Source organism: Scyliorhinus torazame, chromosome 6, assembly GCF_047496885.1.
Source record: "Scyliorhinus torazame isolate Kashiwa2021f chromosome 6, sScyTor2.1, whole genome shotgun sequence".
Classification (NCBI taxonomy): domain Eukaryota; kingdom Metazoa; phylum Chordata; class Chondrichthyes; order Carcharhiniformes; family Scyliorhinidae; genus Scyliorhinus; species Scyliorhinus torazame.
Genome location: NC_092712.1, coordinates 168892976 through 168915450, shown reverse-complemented (window position 1 = coordinate 168915450; position 22475 = coordinate 168892976). Strand labels below are relative to the sequence as shown.

Below are 22475 nucleotides of genomic sequence, written 5' to 3'. Positions count from 1 at the left end.
TTGAGATAGTACTGCCCAGATCAAAGGGAAATTGTTTAACTTTAACTTGAATGTGCCGTATAACTTTCAAGAAGTCTTATTTAGCTGATCTAAGGAAAATGGATATTGAGTGGCCTATTGGAGACATTTATCCATTTCCTCGCCTGACTTTCTCATGCACATTATTACTGATTCTTTACAGAAGATCATTAACACAGATTTAAACATTTCTCTCAGGGTGATACTGGCCTTCAAGGATCACCAGGGACGATTGGCGTTCCAGGATTAGGATATCCTGGTCCAAAGGTTAGTACTTATAACCACAAAATGCCAGTGACAAATATGTTACAGTAAAGTCCCACTGTTCCCGAGGGTTACATTCCCGCAAATTGTCGTAAAGGATGAAATCGCAAAGGGTGAACATACTTTATAATGGAGCGAATTGGACCGGTTACAACCATCGCCAAGTTATTTGCCTGCTGTACATCAGAGCTTTGCTCTCAGGTGTGGAAACCTCTCCAACCTACACATCTCCCCTGAGCAGTGACATCCCTGAAATTCAAAAATTCACACCCCAAATGTACTAAAAAGCATGTCCCTGAATTCAGTCACCGTAAACAAAAGCTCCATCACCACAACACAAAATTAGAGTCTTTACTTTACTCTACATATGATTGATGTGTAGCGCCAGCATGTTATTTGGCAGCTTGGCTTTGAGCGTATTTACACTTCGTAAAGAAGCTCAAAGCATTTTTAACCCTTTAACCCAAAAATCTCAATTTCTGTTTCAACAAATTAAAACCTGCAAAGCATTAATCTATGAAATAGCTCACCAGCTGACTACCCACCCACACCACCCCATAGCTATATTGGCCGGAATTCTCCAGCTGTTGCGATTCTCTTTTCCTGCCGCCAACACACCTCTGCCTGCGGGTTTCCCAGCGGCGTGGGGTGGCTTCAATGGGAAATCCCATTGACAAGCGGCAGGAAGGCATAACCCCACCACCATTGAACGGTGCATCGCCAAGAAACACCCAACTGGGGAACCAGAGAATCCAGTCCATTGTGTTTTCGCATTTGACCACTGACTATCTCAGAAGTTAAACCCTTACTTTAACTCTCTTTCCCTCTTTTGTAATCGCTTGAAGATGATGAATTGGTATTCTAAAATGAACCTCAATAGAAATATTTACAGTTGCTGAAGACATTTCGGGTCCAATACCACGGATGGGTGAAGATTTGGGGCTGTGATAGGCGATCTAGTGTTTCCGTGGGTAAACAAATTAATGAAAGAAGAGATTACGAATGGCAGGAGTTTATTATATTAATTTAGAGCTTTCCCTCAATGAATGTTAATATAGTGTGCTTTAATATATATATAGGGCAGGATTCTCCAGAAATATTTCTTGGTGTGGTAGCGAGCGGGAACTGCCACAAGCATCCCGGTGCTCGGCCCAGTGAGGCCGGCAACGCTTTTCAACGTTAATTGGTTCACTTAACGAGGCCCCATGGGCTTCTCATGAGATTTGGCCAGGCTCCTAGACGTAGGTGAGGCCAGGAGGGATGTCCTGTTCCCCCGAGGGTCCCACGGGTCAGCCACAGGGCAGCCAGTGCTGTCTGGGTTGAGGTGGTGGCAGCTGTGAGCACCGGGAGTGTGACCAGGAGGACTGGCCTCCAGTGCCGGAAAAAGATCAACGACCTACACCGGGCAGCAGGAATGAGTCGACACCAAAGCCCCCACCCCTCCGAGATCTTTCAACCCACACGCGAGCATCCACCCCCTCAACTCTCCATGCGACCCACAACCCTCCCCCCACCCCCTCTCTCTTGAACTCCCCCAACAGTCCCTTGACACCACCCTCCCACCACTGTGAACCATGGCCGAGATTCTCCGATCCTGCGCCGGGTCCGAGAATGGCCGGGGGTGGCGGGGGGAGGGGGGCGCGATAATTGCATCATGCCGCTCTGACGCCAGGCTGCCGATTCTCTGGCGTTGTCGCCACCGCGACGGTCGGGGGCCATTGAAAGCATCCCCCCTGGCGATTCTCCGCACCTCGACGGGCCGAGTGCCCGCCGAGTTCCGCCACTGTGGGTTACGTATGGTCCTACCCGGCGGGACCTCAGAGTTCTGGCTGTGGGGGTCCGTCCTGGTGGGGAGGCGGGGGATCCGAATCTGGAGGGAGCCTCCACGGTGGCCAAGCACGCGATCGGGGCCTACCGATCGGCAGACGGGCTAATTCCGGGGAGGGGCCTATATTCCTCCACGCCAGGCCCCTATAGGGCTCCGCCATATTGCCCGAGGGCCGGCAACCCAACACACATGCGCGGAACCGCGACGGCCGTGGCGCGCCGGCTTTAGGGCGCCGGAGCAGCGGACACCACTCCGGCGCCGAACTAGCCCCCAAGGAAGGTGTGAATGCCTGGATCTGGAGGCCCATTGATGCTGGAGTCGCTCGCGCCGGTGTTGACGCCGGGGTCAACACTTGGCCGGGATTTCAGAGAATCTCGGCCCATGTGTGTGGCTAATGATGCCCTCTCTGTGTATCCTCAAGAAAAGCTCTCCCACTACCGTTGGGAGAGAGCCGAGACTAAGAATCCTCACCTCCTCCAATAAGTGGGCCCTGGAGGTGACTGGGGTGGCCGGGGACAGGGAGGTCATCAACGCGGAAGCTGGCGGATGCTGCAGAGGTGAGGAATCACTGGGCCTCACCCAGTGTTATTGTCTTACTGACTGACCCATCCCTCCCAATGACCACATGTCCATTCTTCCGCAAGTCATCCAGCTGATGGCCCCGGCCATCTCAGGTGGCCCCCTCTCCAGACTCCCAAGAGAATACCTCGGAGGAGAGCTCCAAGGATGACACGATGGAGGCATCAAAGTTATCATCCCATCCTCCACCAGCGCAGATACACGCACCTCGGTGGGAAATGTTGGTAGTCAGGCTACAGTCTGGTGAGCACCACACTGCTGCTGATGTACATCAGATGGAGGCAGGAACCCCCAGGTGAGACAACAGTCGGCGATCTGCTGGATCACAGGACCCAGCTGGGTACCAGCCTGATGCTAAGCCTGTTCAATAGGTATACCCGGAGCTGATGGAGACATGATGGAACAGTCGGAACATTCAGAGGGATATATCAGCGACACTCCAGCAGGTACGTAGCCGATTGGAGGAGTACCAGAGACTACGGGTGCAAGAGGTGTCGCAGGCAATGCGTGACACTGAGGCCAACACTGCGAGGGTGGCAACCGCAGTGGAGAGCCTGGTGCAAGACGTCGGCACCATTAGTGAAGGTGTCCAAGGCGTTGTGCAGTCGATAACAGCCATGGCTGAGGGTCTCGACAGAATGTCCGCCTTGCTGTGGGATGTCACCCAGTAACAGGCTGACCTTGATGAGGTTCTGTGGGACATGTCCCTCTCTCAGATCGTCCCAGTCACAGGCGGGCATTGCCGAGTATGCTGCAGAGCACCATCGGGAGAGTGGGGAACAGTTACACACAATAAACACCCTTGTGTACAACCAGTATGATGCCTCTGTCACTTTCTTCCGCAATGCAGGCTGACCTCCGAATCTTTGACCCATCACTCCAGGCCTCCTCCCCTCCCCATGGCACCCACCCTCCAGCCTTGGACATGTCCCCGAAGCTGTGTCCCATTACCTGGGTGATCGGATGTTGTCTGCTGCGTGTATTGTGCTGCCTCCTGCAGTGTTCAGGCACAGTGTCCTGCATTTAGGTCTGATTGGGATGCTAGGCAATGACTTCCACATGCTACATGGCCCACCTACCCACGGGGAATCCCCTTGGGTTGTGTGGAGTGCTCACTTAACCACGATTGCCAATTCCCTATTAGCGATAGCCTTCAGCCACATGGCCAGAGGCCTCGATAGTCGGTGGGGTTATGGGTTGTTGGTGGGCAGACTGGCAGGGGCAAGGGTTGCACCCGGAACGGGTACACACAGACCAGGGGTTGGCATGGTGGTGCACCCTGGTTGCCCCCCCCCCCCAGTGCCTCCCCCCACCTCCCTTGGTCATTGTGGGCCACCCCTGCAGCGGGCCCCCCAGCCGAGTGTCCCCGAACGAGCACTGGGATGGCAAGCCTATCGCCCCCGGGCTCTTTGCCTGTGAGCAAAGATGGCTACTCACCTCCTCAGCTCCCCACAGAAGCCCTTTCGCCTATTCAAATTTTTTAAAAGTCGTACTAATTGGGCCTGTGTGACCACTTGTTGGGGAGGCTGATGAATGATGGGAGGCCGTTGGATATGGGGTGGCTCCCATTAATTGTATGGAAGTATGGCTTAAGTGGTGATAATTGGTTTCTCGCCACGCAACAGTGAGATCCAGATTTCACCTACGGGAGCGGGCCGGTTGCATCGCAAACTGTTTGAAGCCTGGCGCGGTTCTCGTTTTCGGCCTCTCCTATTCACCAGCCTTGTTTTGCTCGAGCGAGAGCGCAATGAGGCCGGAGAATATACAACAACTTGCATTTAGATAGCATTGTCAATGTAGAAAATGTCACAGAGACGATAGGGAAATAAGTTAGTCAACGGAAGAATTAAGGAGCAAATGTCAAGGCATGGCATGTGAATTAAGAGGCTATCAAAGCTTGATCGGAAAGATGACTTTCGAGCAGATTTTAGCTTCAGAGAGAAGAGAGGAAAAAAGTTTAGGGAGGGTGCTCTGAAGAGTAGAACTGAGCTAATTGAAGGATCTTCCACCAATGATGGAGCAAAGCACAAGAGGGCAGAGTTAGAAGATCAAGAATTGTGGGAAAGGAAACAAGACTGAGGAAATTACAGAGATAGGGACAGGCAAGCCATTATAAAAGAGCTTGAAGACAAGGATAAGGACTTTAAATTCAACACACTGGAGGGCAGAGAGATAGCTAGACAAGAGTAATCATCAAGCTGGATCTAATTCAAAGACAGGATATTGGCAACTAAATTTTAAGCAAGTTGGAATTTAGGTAGGGTGGCAAATGAGTGGTCACCAAGAAGGACTGAGGAGAATTTGGGTGTAAAGATGACAAAAACATAGAAAAAGTTTTCAACAGCAGTGGTGTTTACTCGCCAATTTAGAACCAATAACGTAGAGCTTCTGCTTTGAATGCAATCTGGGTGCAAATTATGTTCACAATTGCATTAGTTTCCCATAGTGATTTCATGGTTCTAATTTCCATTGGAACTCATTTGCATGATCACAAACTTAAAATTGTTCTTGATGCAACTCAACTTGGAACATTGTGGAACATACCTTTTTTGCATTAAAATATATTCCTTGACATATTTAAAAGTAGTAAATTGGTGGGAGACACTGAAATCGGGGGTGTGGGTGAGTGACCTGGCGGAATTCCTGAGGCTGGAGAAGGTCAAGTTTGCCCTGAGGGGGTCAGTTGATGGGTTCGCCCGGAGGTGGAAGCCATTCATCGACTTCTTTATGGAGGATTGAGGAGTCAGCAGGAGGGTGGGGTAAGGGGGTTAAAATGGGGAAGGCAGGATGGGAGAAGTGGGCGATGGTGCGAGGGAGGGTGGAGTGGGTGTTGGTTATTTATAATGTTGTACAATTTTTCTTCTGCTTTGGTTTGTTTATTTGAAAATGCCTCAATAAACTATTTTTTTTTTAAAGTGAGGAAAGTATGAGAGGATTAGCTGGAGCCATTGACAGTGAGGAGAGTGCAAAAGGATTAATAAGGCCATAAGACATAGGAGCAGAATTCGGCCACTTGGCCCATCGAGTCTGCTCCGCCATTCAATTATGGCTGATATTCTTCTCATCCCCATTCTCCTGCCTTCTCCCCATAACCCCTGATCCCCTTATTAATCAGGAATTATGTCTACTCTCTGCTTCCTGTGAGCCAGCCAATCTTCTCTCAATGCTAATATGTTACCCCCTATACCATGAGATTTTATTTCCCGTAATAACCTTCGATGTGGCACTTTATTAAATACCTTCTTGAAATCTAAATGCAGTACATTGGAATTTAAAAATTCAATAAAAACATCTGGAATTAAAAGTCTAATGATGAACATGAAATCATTGTCAATTGTAGTAAAAGCCCATCTGGTTCACTAATGTCCTTTAGGGCAGGAAATCTGCCATCCTTACCTGGCCTGGCCTACCTGTGACTCCAGCCCTACAGCAATGTGGTTGACTCTTAAGTGGCCTAGCAAGTCGCTACAAATGATTGAGACAGACCACCTGGCATCGATCTAGGCACTGGAAATTATAACAGCAAAGCCAGTCCTGTCGACCTTGCAAAGTCCTTGTTATTAACATCTGGGGGCTTGTGCCAAAATGGGGAGAGCTGTCTCACAGACTAATCAAGCAACAACCTAACACAGTCATATTCACAGAATCATGTCTTACAGATCATGTCCCAGACATCACTATCATCATTCCTGGGTATGTCCTATCTCACCGGCAAGACAGACCCAACAGAGGTGGCATCACAATGGGATACAGTTGGGAGGGAGTTGCCCTGGGAATCCTCAAAATTGACTCTGGACCCCATGAAGTCTCAGAGCACCAGGTTAAACATGAGCAAGGTAATCTCCTGCTGATTACCACGTACCGTTCCCCCCTCAGCTGATGAATTAGTATTCCTCCATGCTGAGCACGACTTGGAGGAAGCACTGAGGGTGGCCAGGGCTCAGAATGTACTCTGGGTGGGGGACTTCAATGTCCACCCCCAAGAGTAGCTCGGTAGCATCACTGCACTCCGAGCTGGCCAGGTTCTCAACGACATATCTGCTAGACGGGCACTGCAGCAGGTGGTGAACGAACCAACAAGGAGGAAAAATATACTTGACCTCATCCGCACCAACCTGCCTGCCCCAGATTCATCTGTCCAAGACAGTATCACTAGATGTGACCACCGCACAGTCCTTGTGGAGACTAAATTCTATCTCCTCATTGACTATACGCTCCATCTTGTTGTGTGGCACTACCACTGAGCTGAATGCGATAAACTTCGAACAGACCTCGCAACAAAACTGGGCAACCATGAGTGCAGTGGGCCATCAGCAGCAGCAGAATTATACTTTTTAAAAATAAATTTAGAGTACCCAATTATTATTTTTTTTCAAATTAAGGGGCAATTTAGTGTGGCCAATTCACCTAACCTGCACATCTTTGGGTTGTGGGGGTGAAACCCGCGCAGACACGGGGAGAATGTGCAAACTCTACATGGACAGTGAACCAGGGCCGGATTCAAACCCGGGTCCTCAGCGCCGCAGTCCCAGTGCTAACCACTGTGCCACATGCCATCCATGCAGAATTATACTTAACCACCATCTGTAACCTCATGGCCTGGCACATCCCCCACTCTACCATTACCACCAAGACAGGGGATCAATCCTGGTTCAATGAAGTGTGCAGGAAAGCATGCCAGCAGCAACATCAGGAATGCCTAAAAATGGAGGTGTTAACCTAATGAAGCTAAAACACAGGACCACCTGTGTGCCAAACAGCATAAGCAGCAAGTAATAGACAGAGCTAAGCGATTCTTCAACCATCGGATCAAGTCTAAGCTCTGTAGTCCTACCACATCCAGCCGTGAATGGTGGTGCGCAATTAAAAATCCACTGAAGGAGGAGGCTCCACAAATATCCCCATCCTCAATGATGGAGGAGCCCAGCACATCAGTGTAAAAGACAAGGCTGCAGCATTCGCAATAATCTTCAGCCAGAAGTGCTGAGTGGACGATCCATCTCAGCCTTCTCTGGAGGTCCCCGGCATCAGAGATGTCAATCTTCAGCCAATTCAATTCACTCCAAATGATATCAAGAAACTGCTGAAGGCACTGGTTACGGCAAAGGCTATGGGCCCTGACAATATTCCGGCAATAGTACTGAAGAATTGTGCTCCAGAACTTGCTGTGCCCCTAGCCAAGCTGTTCCAGTACAAATACAACACTGGCATCTACCAGGCAATGTGGAAAATTCCCCAGGTATATCCTGTACAGTTGTGGTGGTTAGAAATCAATCATCTCAGCTCTAGAAAATCACTGCAGGAGTTCCTCAGGCTAGTGGCCGAGGCCCAACCATCTTCAGCTGCTTTATCAATGACCTCCCTTCCAATCATAAGGTCAGAAGTGGGGATGTTCACTGATGACTGCACATTGTTCAGCATCATTCGCAACTCCTCAGATACTGAAGCAGTCCATCTCTAAATGCAGCAAAATCTGAACAATATCCAGGCTTAGCTGACAAGTGGCAAGTAACACTCGTGCCAGACAATGGCCATCTCTAACAACCTTTGCCCCTTGACATTCAATGGCATTACCATTGCTGAATCCCCACTATCAACATAAGGGGCGGGATTTTCCCACCAGCCCGCCGTATTTTATCGGCTGTGGATGCAGCCCGTCAGTGGGGTCTACTGGTCCCATCATTGTCAACAGGATTTCCAATTGGCAGTACCCCTCATCGCCGGGAAACACGTGCCAGCGTGGGACCTGAATTTCCTGCACGTGTGAAGAGCTGGTAAATCCCGCACTTGTTTGGGGCGGTATGGTGGCACAGTGGTTAGCACTGCTGCCTCACAGTGCCAGGGACCCAGGTTCAATTCCAGCCTTGGGTGACTGTGTGGAGTTTGAACTTTCTCCCCGTGTCTGCATGGGTTTCCTCCAGGTGCTCCGATTTCCTCCCACAGTCCAAAAATGTGCAAGTTAAATGTGCAAGTTAGGTGGATTGGCCATGATAAATTGCCCCTTAGTGTCCAAAAAGGATAGGTGGGGTTACTGGGTTGCGGGGATAGGGTGGAGGCGTGGGTTTTAGTAGGGTGCTCTTTCCAAGGGCCGGTGCAGACTGAACGGACTGAATTGCCTCCTTCTGAACTGTAAATTCTATGATTCTATGATAAGAATTGAGAGCAGGAGTAGGAAATACATCCCACTGAGCCCGCTCTGCCATTCAATACAGTCATGGCTGATCTCCTCTCGGCCTCAACTCCACTTTCCTGCCCATTCTCCATGACCCTTCAACCCATTACTAATTAAAATTCCATCTCCTCCTTAAACTTACCCAAAGTCCTGGAATGACCCTTTGAGAGAAGTAATTTCTCCTCATCCCTAACAGCACTGTGGGTGTACCTACACCTCAGGGACTGCCGCTGTTCAAACAGCAGCTCACCACCACCTTCTCCAGGGCAACTAGGGATGGGTAATAAATGTTGGTATAACCAGCACTACCCATATCTTTTAAACAAATGAGAAAAAATATCCATTTAACAGCAGCAGAGATATTCTGGAGTTCAACACTCCTGCTAATGCCCTGGCTTAACCTCACACAACTATCTGGAACAGCAAGGACACAGAAACTTAGGGTTTAAGAGCAGGAGTAGACCATTTGACCCTTCAATATTCAGGTCTCAACCTTGGTCATCCTGCAACTGTGTCTTGGTAATGGTTGTCAGGTTATACACAGGGCTGGATTCTTCCGCCCCGCCCATGGCAAGATCGCCACAGGCGAGACACAGAAAATGGAGAAGTCTATTGATCACAGGCGGGATTCTCCGGTCACTAGGCGTGCGCGGCAGGAGAATCCCGCCCATATGTATTTGCATCTGTGCTACTAATTCATCAGTTTTGTTATGAATACTGCGTGAATCAGATAGGTTCTGTTTACCATTTTTACAATCTCCAGCTTTATCTGCATCTCCTCTGACCTAGTTCCTCCCCCCGCCCCATTGTTTTCTTTAAGAAGGACCTCCCCGCCAATGCGTTTAAAGTGATTATCAACTGTTTACGGGTTATTGCTGGTTGCTTTCTTCTGGCTGTTGATTTGACTTTACAAGCCGTTGCAGCTTTCTATGGTTCAGGGGTTCCCAGGTGTCCATGTGTACTCCTGGATTACAGGCAATAGTGTGACAGGTGTTGAAGGACTTTTGCTGACTTTCAGGCTTCTATGCAAATGAGTTGCTGCCAGAGGTGGGTTCACTGGTAATCATTTCCATTAGAATTCAGTATGACTTGGAGAATGAACAGAGGCTTTGCAAAACTGAACAGGGTGATGGAAGAGGAAGGAGGAAAAGAGCCATCCGCAGTATAGGATACAATAAGTTGACTCTTGCCTGTACCAGAGCAGCAAGAAGTCTTACAACACCAGATTAAAGTCCAACAGGTTTGTTTTGAATCACTGGCTTTCGGAGCACTGCTCCTTCCTCAGGTGAATACCAGAACCAAAAGTGATTTCACCTCCTTAAATGCCAGCTGATGTGTTATCATTGGCAGCAAATTACGAATGTCAATACATGATATCCTGGCAGCAGTCACAATGCATTCATTCTGCCACAGTACTCTGTGCCAGTTGCAATTGAGCTACCATGGCAAACCAAAAGGTTACTCAGCAACAAGGCCCATCCACTGACCACACGACTCACAATATCAGTGCGCAATCCATGTACATGTGCACAGCAAGGATACAATAACAGCCATGCAGTCACAAGAAATGTGCTTGAACGTACCATTGAGCTGCTGAACCAATGCTTCCACTGCTTGGGTCACTCTGGAGGAGCCTTATTCTATTTGTCATAGTGGATGGCAGGATTCGTGATAGTCTGCTACATTTTGTATTATCTCACTATAAGGACAAATCAGCTTCATGGCAAGCAGCTGAGGAACAGCAGAATGAAGAATATACCTACAACCACAGCTCCAGTTCCCCATTCACCAGCCCTACATCTTCCCTTCCCTCTAACACTGATCATCACTGCAAGAACCTGGCTGTAATGAAAATGAAAAGCCACCACAAAATAAAGATTTCAAACCAAATTTACAACTGGAATCATGTCATATTGAATTAAAAAATCAACTCATCACCCTTCTGCGTTCCCTTAGTGGCTGTCCATGGCCATGGGCTTGGCACTGCACAACCTGGGTGTCAGCAGTCTGGGCTAGAAACAGAAAATGCGAGAATTACTCGCCAGGTCTTGCAGTATCTGTGGAGAGAGAAGAGTGCCCTCAAAAATTTTCCACAGCGATTTATGTGATCTGGCGCATAGCCAGTTTCAGGGCAAGGCCACCTTCCAGCACACTGTTTTCAAAACAGTGCAACAATTGACATCGCACTGAGTTAAACATGTTTTTAAAATTCCATAATCTTTGTGCCAGTTTACTCAATTTTGTGCAAAAATGCCAGTGTTAGGTAACAGAAGCCCAATCCCTATCTCTGCAACTACAAGAGCAATATAACAACTCGTAAGTCAAGAGTTACATCCAAGGTGACCAGAGAAGCTCATGGAACAATATTATTTGATCGATTCTGCTGTCTGTTTATAATTGATGTAGGGTTCTGTTGGACGAATGGGTATGCCTGGACCAAAAGGACCTCAAGGAGAGGCCATACAAGGACCAAAGGTAATAAAACTGAGTATGTAATAGTTTGACAACCCCTTCCCTGAACCCTTATCCAATCCTGATGAATCTCATTCCATTTTGATATATCATGTTGGTAATCATTCAGTCAGATTACAACATGGAGATGGTAGATTTACACTGAACTAATGATCTAAAGAGACTATAGTACATCACAAACTTTATAGAATGATGGAGGGAAAGTTTCTAACCATCAGTAGTAGAAAAATGGCAAAGGATGTACTTATATGGGGGGAACAACTCTGACATCAACCCAACATGTTTTATCTTTATGTGAACTAAGATATTTCTAGAGGAATTTAATGTTACAATCAAAGTGGAATATATAAGAACCATTAGTGCACTCCCCAGTATAAAGTAACACTAGTCCTTGCATAAGTAAACCCATTTCATAGAAGATATTTTCAATAACACTTAAATATAAAGATTGACATGTTTCATTGTTTAAAAAAAAGGTTAATTTTAACATCCTTTTTGCAATCTGTAATCATTTACTGTCATTGGTCTGACTGCAGGGAGCGCCAGGATCTTCAGGTTTGATGGGACCACGAGGGCCAGCAGGGGAAGGTATACCAGGACAAAAGGTATACAGTATTTGCTTGTCACTAGTAAAATGTTAATTATAAGCAAGTTCCACTGTTTCTAGCTATTCACCATTTAAAAATTACTCAGATTTATCTTTTTTAGATAAAGTGGATGACCTCATATTTTCCCACATTGCTGGCACAGACACAAAGGACTGAATGGCCTCCTCTTCTACTACAACTGATCCATGATTCTAAACTCTATCTGCTATGGTTTTATCGAAGCACTTGACCCATCAGTGTTCCATTCCAATTTCTTGCTCACATCGACACTATATACATGACACTTGACATGGTTTCTACATCCAACTTGAATATATAATTCTCTATTCCTTCATCTAAGTCAGTTATAAATATAGTGAAAAGCTGAGGGCAAAATCCAGATCCCTGGGGAATGCCACTCATTGAAAAATTAACAAATGACAATGCTAAATTGTGACCTTTGTGGCACTATATGATTGTAGTACCTAATGCTTGAATAATAGCTCTGTGAGTAGTGTTGTAACATACTTGAGTGTCACCTTTGAATCAGTGTAATGGCTCCCCATCACACTGATCCAGAAGGCTGTCTCAGTCCAGCGACGTTAAGCATTTAATCTAGGTTGACACTTCAGTGCTTGAAAGAGTGCTACAGATTTGGAGGTCCTGCCTGTTGTGTTAAGCACACTGAGATAACACAGGCTGCAACTGGATGCAGCTTTAACTGAAAGATACTCCAGGCCTTGAAGTTAGTTCAATCTGATTTATTGAACCTGTCACCCAATTAGCACAGTTCTCTGTGAGTTCGACTCTCTGCTCACCTAAGTGTGATTACTCTGCTGGAGGTGTTATGTGATATACACACCCTGACTCACTCTGTAGATGTCCCCAGTGGAAAGAGGCGGAGTGTGAGTGCCTTGTGCCTTTTATAGTGGGAAACCACCCCCAAGTGTTCTGCCTGCTGATTGGTTATGTCCTGTTCTCTGTGTTCATTATCTGCCTGTCTGTATCTCATTATGTGCATGTCTGCATATCATGACACTGCCTTTTGGATGAGATATTAAACTAGCTGTCCTCTTAAATAAATGTAAAAGGTCCCATGGAACTATACTTCAAGAAGCGTTGTGGAATTCTCCTGTTATATTGGTCAATATGCCCTCAATCAATGCTCTCAAACAATGCACTTAAATAGACTTTCTGGCCATTTATCTTACTTCGTTTATGGATCTTAATTTTTAAAATTCATTCTTGGGATGTGAGCAAGGTCAGCATTCTTCTTGTTTGGTATAGCTTTAGGAGCAGAAGCTGGCATCACCATTTTAATGCCAATTTTCCGAACCACACCAATGCCCTGCGTTACTTTAGGGAAAGAGGTATCTCTCAATCGGCCGATATAAAGTTAATCCATGCTCCTCTGCTGTCAGTAAGAAAGTTATCGTTTCTTGCTGGGAACACAAATTTTAGAATTATCACGTCTAATGTGCATAAGAATCCATAACAAGTTAAAGCTTCAAATACTGTGTTTGTAGAAACCATTAAAAGCAAATGCTGCAAATCTATAACAGAGTAGAAAATGTTGGAAATGTACAACAGGTGTGTCAGTGCTGGAAAGAAAAGGTTAAAGGTTAGATGGGCTAGCATACCCGTCCCTTCTATTATATTCACAATGTATATTAACCAAAAGATTCCACCTCACTTTGGATTGAAATTTATTTGATTTTAATATTTTACATCATACAGGGAGATCGTGGATATAAAGGTGAGAGAGGGAAGAAAGGAGACAAAGGTGATGAAGGACTCTCTGGTGCTAAAGGCGATCCAGTAAGATACTTCTACACAAATTGATCTCGATTATCTCATATGATCTATTCGGAAAATATTTAGTAACTAATACCTTGTATATTCTGAAACTACAGGGAAAGCATGGGGAGAAAGGTCAACCAGGTATCACTGTAAGTATCCATCAAACCAACATACTTATTTTACTCACAGTCTTATTTAGGGAAATAATATAATTATGATCTTTTTAAGTGTGCAAACATTTTTCAGTACAGTAATTGGCCCTGGATTTCTGTGTGGTTCACCTGATTTTCTATTGTAAAGTTGCCAGTAGTGTAGCAGAAGCTCCAGGGAAGAGATGCAAATGGTCATTTATAACAGCTATGGAACGTTAATGGGAGAAGCCCATCAAGTTCCTGGATTTTCTTCCAATTCAATTGGCAGAGCAGCAGAAAATGAAGGGTAAATTGGAGAGATAGACCTTCCACTGCATCACATCCCAGAACAGATATTTTATACATTGATGGCCTGGCCATACTGGAGTATTGTGACAATACAATACAGATTTTACACAACATGGGGTCGGATTTTCCGACCCTTCCTGCCGGCAGAAACTTCCAGTCCCACTGAAGTCGACCCCAGAGTGGGCGAACCATGCAGCTTGCCATAGATTTCAGCGGCACTGGAAGATCCTCAATGGAGAAGCCAGTCGAGACCTTCCTGCCAGGCTTCCTGAATAAAGCTGGCAACCACCCATTCACTGCTTTTCCTGTTTCACTGCTTCCCTTCCTCCTTTAACACCTCCCCCCCCCCCTTCCTCCTTCAACACTCCCCTCACCTCCTTCAATACAACCAGCAACTAACTGTGTGGAAGAGATGAGCTGTCTTGTTTTTGAAGGGTCATGGTGCTCAAACCCTTTAGGTTTTTTAGGGTTCCCAGTGTTCAAGATGCTCACGGATACAGTCAGAGGAAATTGAATCTGCAGACCCGACATTAGTTCATCTTACTGACATGTTCATACTGGGCCTGTGAATTACTGCAGATGCAACCCAAGGGTGCATGAAAATCCTGGGGCATCATTTTGGAGATGAAGACTCACAAAAGAATTTCTTCCACTAGTTCATCTTTACTGTGCTTGGGAACTGGGTGTTCATCTGCAGGCGCAGTAAAGAACAAAATCTACCCTGTATAAGTTACAACTCTTGTAGTTCTGAGAATGGGTTCTAAAAGTCTAACAAAATCTTTGTTGAAGATTTGATTTTCATTTTAACATTGAATAAGAACATTGATGGCAGGGAATTACCTCAAAGATGTTCCATGGAAAATCCCACTCAAACATTCACCCTTGAATCCAGAATTCGAATCCAGCCCACACTGGTGGACAAAGGTATTTCCCCTTCACTAGATGTGAGTCATATAAGAGATTAATTTGGGCAATCTCAATTGAGTGCCCATGAGGCAGGTGAACAGCACAAAACTGACCCCGAATTGGCTTTCAGCTTACCCAGTGAACGGAATATTTTATTGGTAATTATTTAGTTATTATGATGCCCTCAAAGTAAATATGAATTTCAGACTGTGGAAAGTAGAGAGTTTTCTGAAGCAATTTGTTGGTGGGTGGATATAGATGGTGCTCAGTTTTACTTTTATCGATTATCACAAAGATTGAACAACTGTACTATCCAGCATGAGCAATTTGTTTAGAAGGTTGAGCTTATTGTTTGACCTCAAGTTAATAAAATCATAAAGGTGATGTTATTTATTCCTATCCTTTATTAGAGGGAAGAAATAATCAAGTTGATCAGAACAATCTGCGGTGAGTTCAAATGTAAAAATTGACACATACTTTTAAAACAATTATTCTCATTTTCTACTTAATTAAACTGATCTTCAAAGTTATTAGTGTTTTAGACTCCAGGTGATGTCACAATCAGAAAAGGTTAAGACTAGACATTCAGAGCTGTAGAATTACTTCTGCACTGGATGCCCACTCTGGAGGACCAGGAGCCGAACCCTCATTTCAAAAGGTTTACACCGAGTCATTAGAGTCATTTTTACCGCACAGTTGCTGCTAGTTTTCTGTTACCATGAAGACAAAACGATGCATTCCAGCATTAAATCATGGCATTTAAAAGAAACTGGTGTTTTCAATTTATGTCTGCCTGCTATAGCTAACAAAGCAGCAACAACACAAAATAATCCTGTAAACTTGAGGTCATCCAAACTCTGCTGCCCATGTGTTAACTCGCTTTAAGCCCTGTGTACCAATGTCCCTGTGTTCGAAGCATCATCTTGATTTTAAAATGTTCATCCTTGCTTTCAAATCCCTCGCTAGCCTCACCCCTCCCTATCTCTGTAATCTCCACCAGCCTCACAACCCTCCAAAATATCTCTGCTCATCTAAGTCTGGCCCTCTGAGCATCCCTAATATTAATCGCTTTGGCCTGTTTCTCAACCTTGCCGCTCGCCTGAGGTGTGGTGGCTCGAAGGGTAAATCACCAGAAGTCAACTCTCTGTCAAAGGGGAGAGCAGCCTATGGTCCTCTGGGACTGTGACAACATTTTCATTTATATTTTGTATTTGGTATATCTGGACACAAACCTATGGAATCCCCTCCCTACACCCCTCAACCTCTTAAGCCACGCATCTGATGCTGAAACCTCCACTCATCCCTCTGTTACCTCTAGACTCAACTATTCCAGTGATTTCCTATCTGACCTCCCTTCTTGCACACTCCAGAACCTTGAACTTATCCAAAACTTTGTTGCCCATATCTTAACTCTCAGAAAGTCCCATTGACCTACTGTCCCAGTGTTCATTACAAAGAACAAAGAACAAAGAAAAGTACAGCACAGGAACAGGCCCTTCGGCCCTCCAAGCCCGTGCCGACCATGCTGCCCGACTAAACTACATTCTTCTACACTTCCTGGGTCCGTATCCCTCTATTCCTATCCTATTCCTGTATTTGTCACGATGCCCCTTAAATGTCACTATCGTCCCTGCTTCCACCACCTCCTCCGGTAGCGAGTTCCAGGCACCCACTACCCTCTGTGTAAAAAATTTGCCTTGTACATCTACTCTAAACCTTGCCCCTCACACCTTAAACCTATGCCCCCTAGTAATTGACCCCTCTACTCTTGGGGAAAAAGCCTCTGACTATCCACTCTGTCTATGCCCCTCATAATTTTGTAGACCTCTATCAGGTCGCCCCTCAACCTCCGCCGTTCCAGTGAGAACAAACCGAGTTTATTCAACCGCTCCTCATAGCCAATGCCCTCCATACCAGGCAACATTCTGGTAAATCTCTTCTGCACCCTCTCTAAAGCCTCTACATCCGTCTGGTAGTGTGGCGACCAGAATTGAACACTATACTCCAAGTATGGCCTAACTGAGGTTCTATACAGCTGCAACATGACTTGCCAATTCTTATACTCAGTGCCCTGGCCAATGAAGAGAAGCATGCCATATGCCTTCTTGACTACCTTCTCCACCTGTGTTGCCCCTTTCAGTGACCTGTGGACCTGTACACCTAGATCTCTCTGACTTTCAATACTCTTGAGGATTCTACCATTCACTGTATATTCCCTACCAGCATTAGACCTTCCAAAATGCATGACCTCACATTTGTCCAGATTAAACTACATCTGCCATCTCTCCGCCCAAGTCTCCAAATAATCTAAATCCTGCTGTATCCTCTGACAGTCCTCATCGCTATCCGCAATTCCACCAACCTTTGTGTCGTCTGCAAACTTACTAATCAAACCAGTTACATTTTCCTCCAAATCATTTATATATACTACAAACAGCAAAGGTCCCAGCGCTGATCCCTGCGGAAGACCACTAGTCACAGCCCTCCAATTAGAAAAGCATCTTTCCATTGCTACTCTCTGCCTTCTATAACCTAGCCGGTTCTGTATCCACCTTGCCAGCTCACCCCTGATCCCGTGTGACTTCACCTTTTGTACTAGTCTACCATGAGGGACCTTGTCAAAGGCCTTACTGAAGTCCATATAGACAACATCCATTGCCCTACCTGCATCAATCATCTTTGTGACCTCTTCGAAAAACTCGATCAAGTTAGTGAGACACGACCTCCCCTTCACAAAACCATGCTGCCTCTCACTAATACGTCCATTTGCTTCCAAATGGGAGTAGATCCTGTCTCGAAGAATTCTCTCCAGTAATTTCCCTACCACTGACGTAAGGCTCACCGGCCTGTAGTTCCCTGGATTATCCTTGCTACCCTTCTTAAACAGAGGAACAACATTGGCTATTCTCCAGTCCTCCGGGACTTCACCTGAAGACAGCGAGGATCCAAAGATTTCTGTCAAGGCCTCAGCAATTTCCTCTCTAGCCTCCTTCAGTAATCTGGGGTAGATCCCATCAGGCCCTGGAGATTTATCTACCGTAATATTTTTCAAGACGCCCAACACCTCGTCTTTTTGGATCTTAATGTGACCCAGGCTATCTACACATCCTTCTCCAGACTCAACATCTACCAATTCCTTCTCTTTGGTGAATACTGATGTAAAGTATTCATTTAGTACCTTGCCCATTTCCTCTGGCTCCACACATAGATTCCCTTGCCTATCCTTCAGTGGGCCAACCCTTTCCCTGGCTACCCTCTTGCTTTTTATGTACGTGTAAAAAGCCTTGGGATTTTCCTTAACCCTATTTGCCAATGACTTTTCGTCACCCCTTATAGCCCTCCTGACTCCTTGCTTAAGTTCCTTCCTACTTTCCTTATATTCCACACAAGCTTCGTCTGTTCCCAGCCTTTTAGCCCTGACAAATGCATCCTTTTTATTTTTGACGAGGCCTACAATATCTCTCGTTATCCAAGGTTCCCGAAAATTGCCGTACTTATCCTTCTTCCTCACAGGAACATGCCGGTCCTGAATTCCTTTCAACTGACACTTGAATGCCTCCCACATGTCAGATGTTGATTTACCCTCAAACATCCGCCCCCAATCTAGTTCTTCAGTTCCCGCCTAATATTGTTAGAATTAGCCTTCCCCCAATTTAGCACTTTCACCGAGGACCACTCTTATCCTTGTCCACCAGCACTTTAAAACTTACTGAATTGTGGTCACTGTTCCCGAAATGCTCCCCTACTGAAACTTCTACCACCTGGCCGGGCTCATTCCCCAATACAAGGTCCAGTACAGCCCCTTCCCTAGTTGGACTGTCTACATATTGTTTTAAGAAGCCCTCCTGGATGCTCCTTACAAACTACGCCCCGTCTAAGCCCCTGGCACTAAGTGAATCCCAGTCAATATTGGGGAAGTTGAAGTCTCCCATCACAACAACCCTGTTGTTTTTACTCTTTTCCAAAATCTGTCTACCTATCTGCTCCTCTATCTCCCGCTGGCTGTTGGGAGGTCTGTAGTAAACCCCCAACATTGTGACTGCACCCTTCTTATTCCTGATCTCTACCCATATAGCCTCACTGCCCTCTGAGGTGCCCTCCTGTAGCACAGCTGTGATATTCTGCCTAACCAGGAGCACAACTCCGCCACCCCTTTTACATCCCCCTCTATCCCGCCTGAAACATCTAAATCCTGGAACGTTTAGCTGCCAACCCTGCCCTTCCCTCAACCAGGTCTCTGTAATGGCAACAACATCATAGTTCCAAGTACTAATCCAAGCTCGAAGTTCATCTGCCTTACCCGTAATACTTCTGGCATTAAAACATATGCACTTCAGGCCACCAGACCTGCTGTGTTCAGCAACTTCACCCTGTCTGCTCTGCCTCAGAGCTATACTGGCCCTATTCTCTAGTTCTCCCTCAATGCTCTCACCTTCTGACCTATTGCTCCCGTGCCCACCCCCCGCCATACTACTTTAAACCCTCCCGTGTGACACTAGCAAACCTCGCGGCCAGGATATTTATGCCTCTCCAGTTTAGATGCAACCCGTCCTTATATAGGTCACACCTGCCCCGGAAGAGCTCCCAGTGGTCCAGATAACGGAAACCCTCCCTCCTACACCAGCTGTTTAGCCACGTGTTTAGCTGCTCTATCTTCCTATTTCTAGCCTCACTGGCACGTGGCACAGGGAGTAATCCCGAGATTACAACCCTAGAGGTCCTGTCTTTTAACTTTCTGCCTAGCTCCCTGAACTCCTGCTGCAGGACCTCATGCCCCTCCCTGCCTATGTCGTTAGTACCAATATGTACAACGACCTCTGCCTGTTTTCTCTCCCCCTTCAGGATGCCCTCTACCCATTCGGAGACATCCTGGGCCCTGGCACCAGGGAGGCAGCATACCATCCTGGAGTCTCTTTCACGTCCACAGAAGCGCCTATCTGTGCCACTGACTATAGAGTCCCCTATGACTAATGCTCTTCTGCGCTTTGACCCTCCCTTCTGAACATCAGAGCCAGCCATGGTGCCACTGCTCTGGCTGCTGCTGTTTTCCCCTGATAGGCTATCCCCCCAACAGTATCCAAAGGGGTATACCTGTTCGAGAGGGGGGACAACCACAGGGGATTCCTGCACTGACTGCCTGCCCTTTCTGGGGGTCACCCATTTCTCTGCCTGCACCTTGGGTGTGACCACATTTATAGAACTGCTATCTATGACGCTTTCCGCCACCTGCATGCTCCTAAGTGCATCCAACTGCCGCTCCAACCAAACCATGCGGTCTGTGAGGAGCTCCAGTTGGGTGCACTTTCTGCAGATGACGCCATCCGGACGCTGGAATCCTCCAGGACCTGCCACATCTCACAGTCAGAGCACTGCACCCCCTAATTGACATTGCATCAATTAATTAGTAAATTAAATTTAAAAGTTACAAAAAAAGTTACTGTTAACTATATGTTTCCTAGCACTAGATTTCTAGTATAAATGTGAAAGCTAAATACAGTACTCTCCGATCTCTGGCTTAGATACCCCTCTAAATTATAATTAAGTAATTATGTTTAATTAGTTTACCAATGCTTAATTTTTTTAATTTAGTGTAGATTCCCAACCAGCCAATCAGTTCACAACTTTTCTGTGATGTCACTTCAGTTCCCCCCCCCCCCCCCCCAACACACACACTTTGAAATGGTAATAAAAGTAAAGACAAGTAAAAATCACTTACTTACATTCCGAGGGTCTCAGATGCTCTCTGGTTCTCTCCCTGCTGATTAAAAGCTACAGGCCAGAAGAAAGAGAGAGAACAAAACAGTAGGGAAAAAGCACCTTCTCCCACTCTGCACCGAATTACCTCACTGCACCAAATTACCAAGTTCCAAATTCCCACTCTGGATGTGTCTCACTCAGGCTGTGTCTCTTTGACCTGCGCAACGCATTCCCGGTCCGACAACACTTTGATCTAAAATTCTCAACCTTACTTTTTCTCTCCATGGCGGTACCGCTCCCTATTTTTGTGTTGGTTTCGTACACATCCCAAATCTTCATCACTTCACCATTGGAGTCCCTCAATTGCCAATCCCAAAAGCTTTAAAATTCCCTTCCTTCTCTCTCACCCTCTATCCCACTTCTCTTTAAGATGCTTTTTAAAACCCAGCTCTTTGATTAACCCTTTGGTAATCTGTCCTAATATTTCCCTATATGACATGGTGTCAAATTTTCTTATTAAAATCCTGTGATGTGCTTTGGGAGGTTTCACTATGTTAAAGGCACTGTATAAATTCAAGTTTTTATTGTTATTGAAAAATGCCTTACAAATGCATTGAGTGCAATATTGTCAAGGGTAAAGGGGGAATTTAGTGGTCTCATGTTCGCAGCAAGGAGTCAGCCAGAAGGGCAACTCTTTCCTGCCAGTAAGAAGTTCACATTGAAATCACAGAATTACAACTTCAACTATAACTTGTAGTTTTGTTCTGCTTTTTATGTGTTTCATTGTTTGTCTGAAAAGCTGATATTTAATTCTCTCATTTTAGGATGCGGAAAGAAATGCAAAGAAAAGCCACTCGAATTGGTATTTGTGATTGACAGTTCTGAAAGTGTTGGACCAGAAAACTTTGAAATTGTTAAAGAGTTCGTTGGTGCTCTGATAGATCGAATTAGTGAAAGCAGTGAAGCCACCCGGATTGGTGTAATACTTTACAGTCTTGAAGCACAAATAATCACTCACTTATGGCAAGGTGCAGCTCTGGAGAATGTCAAGAGAGCGATTCAAGGCATGCAGTACTTAGGAGAAGGCACCTACACCGGTACAGCCATGAAGATGGCAAACCAGGTTTTCAGGTCAGCTAGAAAAGATGTGCACAAATTGGCCATAGTAATAACGGATGGTCAGACGGACAAGAGAGATCCGACTCACCTGGAAATGGCAGTGATGGAAGCTCATTCAGTACACACAGAGGTGTTTGTAATCGGGATTGTTAACACCAGTGATCCGTTCTACTCTAGTTTTAAGAATGAAATGAACTTAATTGCATCTGACCCCGATGAGGAACACGTTTATCTTATTGGTGACTTCATGACCCTTCCAAGTAAGTAACGAAATGGTGTTCTTAAAAATTGAATCCTGTGAAAGAGTTCATTTTTATTTCCAACATTTTAATGAAAATTGTGTAATTGAAAGCATGACAATTTTAGTCTCGATTTTTACACTCTACGCCCAACAAGAAAGGGCCTAATTTCAATTCATAATTAGGAATGTCATAATTAGTGCTGGCCTGGCAAGAAAACTGGGCACAAAGGAGCAGCAGGTCCATAAAATAGCTGAAGAGGTAATTATTTTTAAATGGTTCCCTGTAGACCAGCAAGAGTGGGAGCGCTCCTCTGGGCACCACGAGGAAATCTGAGCCTTGGGCTTCCCTCCC

General features: G+C 45.9%; 1 protein-coding gene across 1 annotated transcript in view; it reads left to right on the top strand.

The window, feature by feature from the left end:
• col28a1a (collagen, type XXVIII, alpha 1a) overlaps window positions 1–22475 on the top strand; it is a 321284-nt gene that overhangs the window by 239392 nt on the left and 59417 nt on the right. Inside the window, exons 26-32 of the mRNA XM_072509076.1 lie at window positions 217–285; window positions 11268–11336; window positions 11870–11938; window positions 13658–13738; window positions 13834–13869; window positions 15477–15513; window positions 21588–22142. Of these exons, the coding sequence (XP_072365177.1) occupies window positions 217–285; window positions 11268–11336; window positions 11870–11938; window positions 13658–13738; window positions 13834–13869; window positions 15477–15513; window positions 21588–22142 (916 nt within the window). The remainder of the gene's footprint in view (window positions 1–216; window positions 286–11267; window positions 11337–11869; window positions 11939–13657; window positions 13739–13833; window positions 13870–15476; window positions 15514–21587; window positions 22143–22475) is intronic.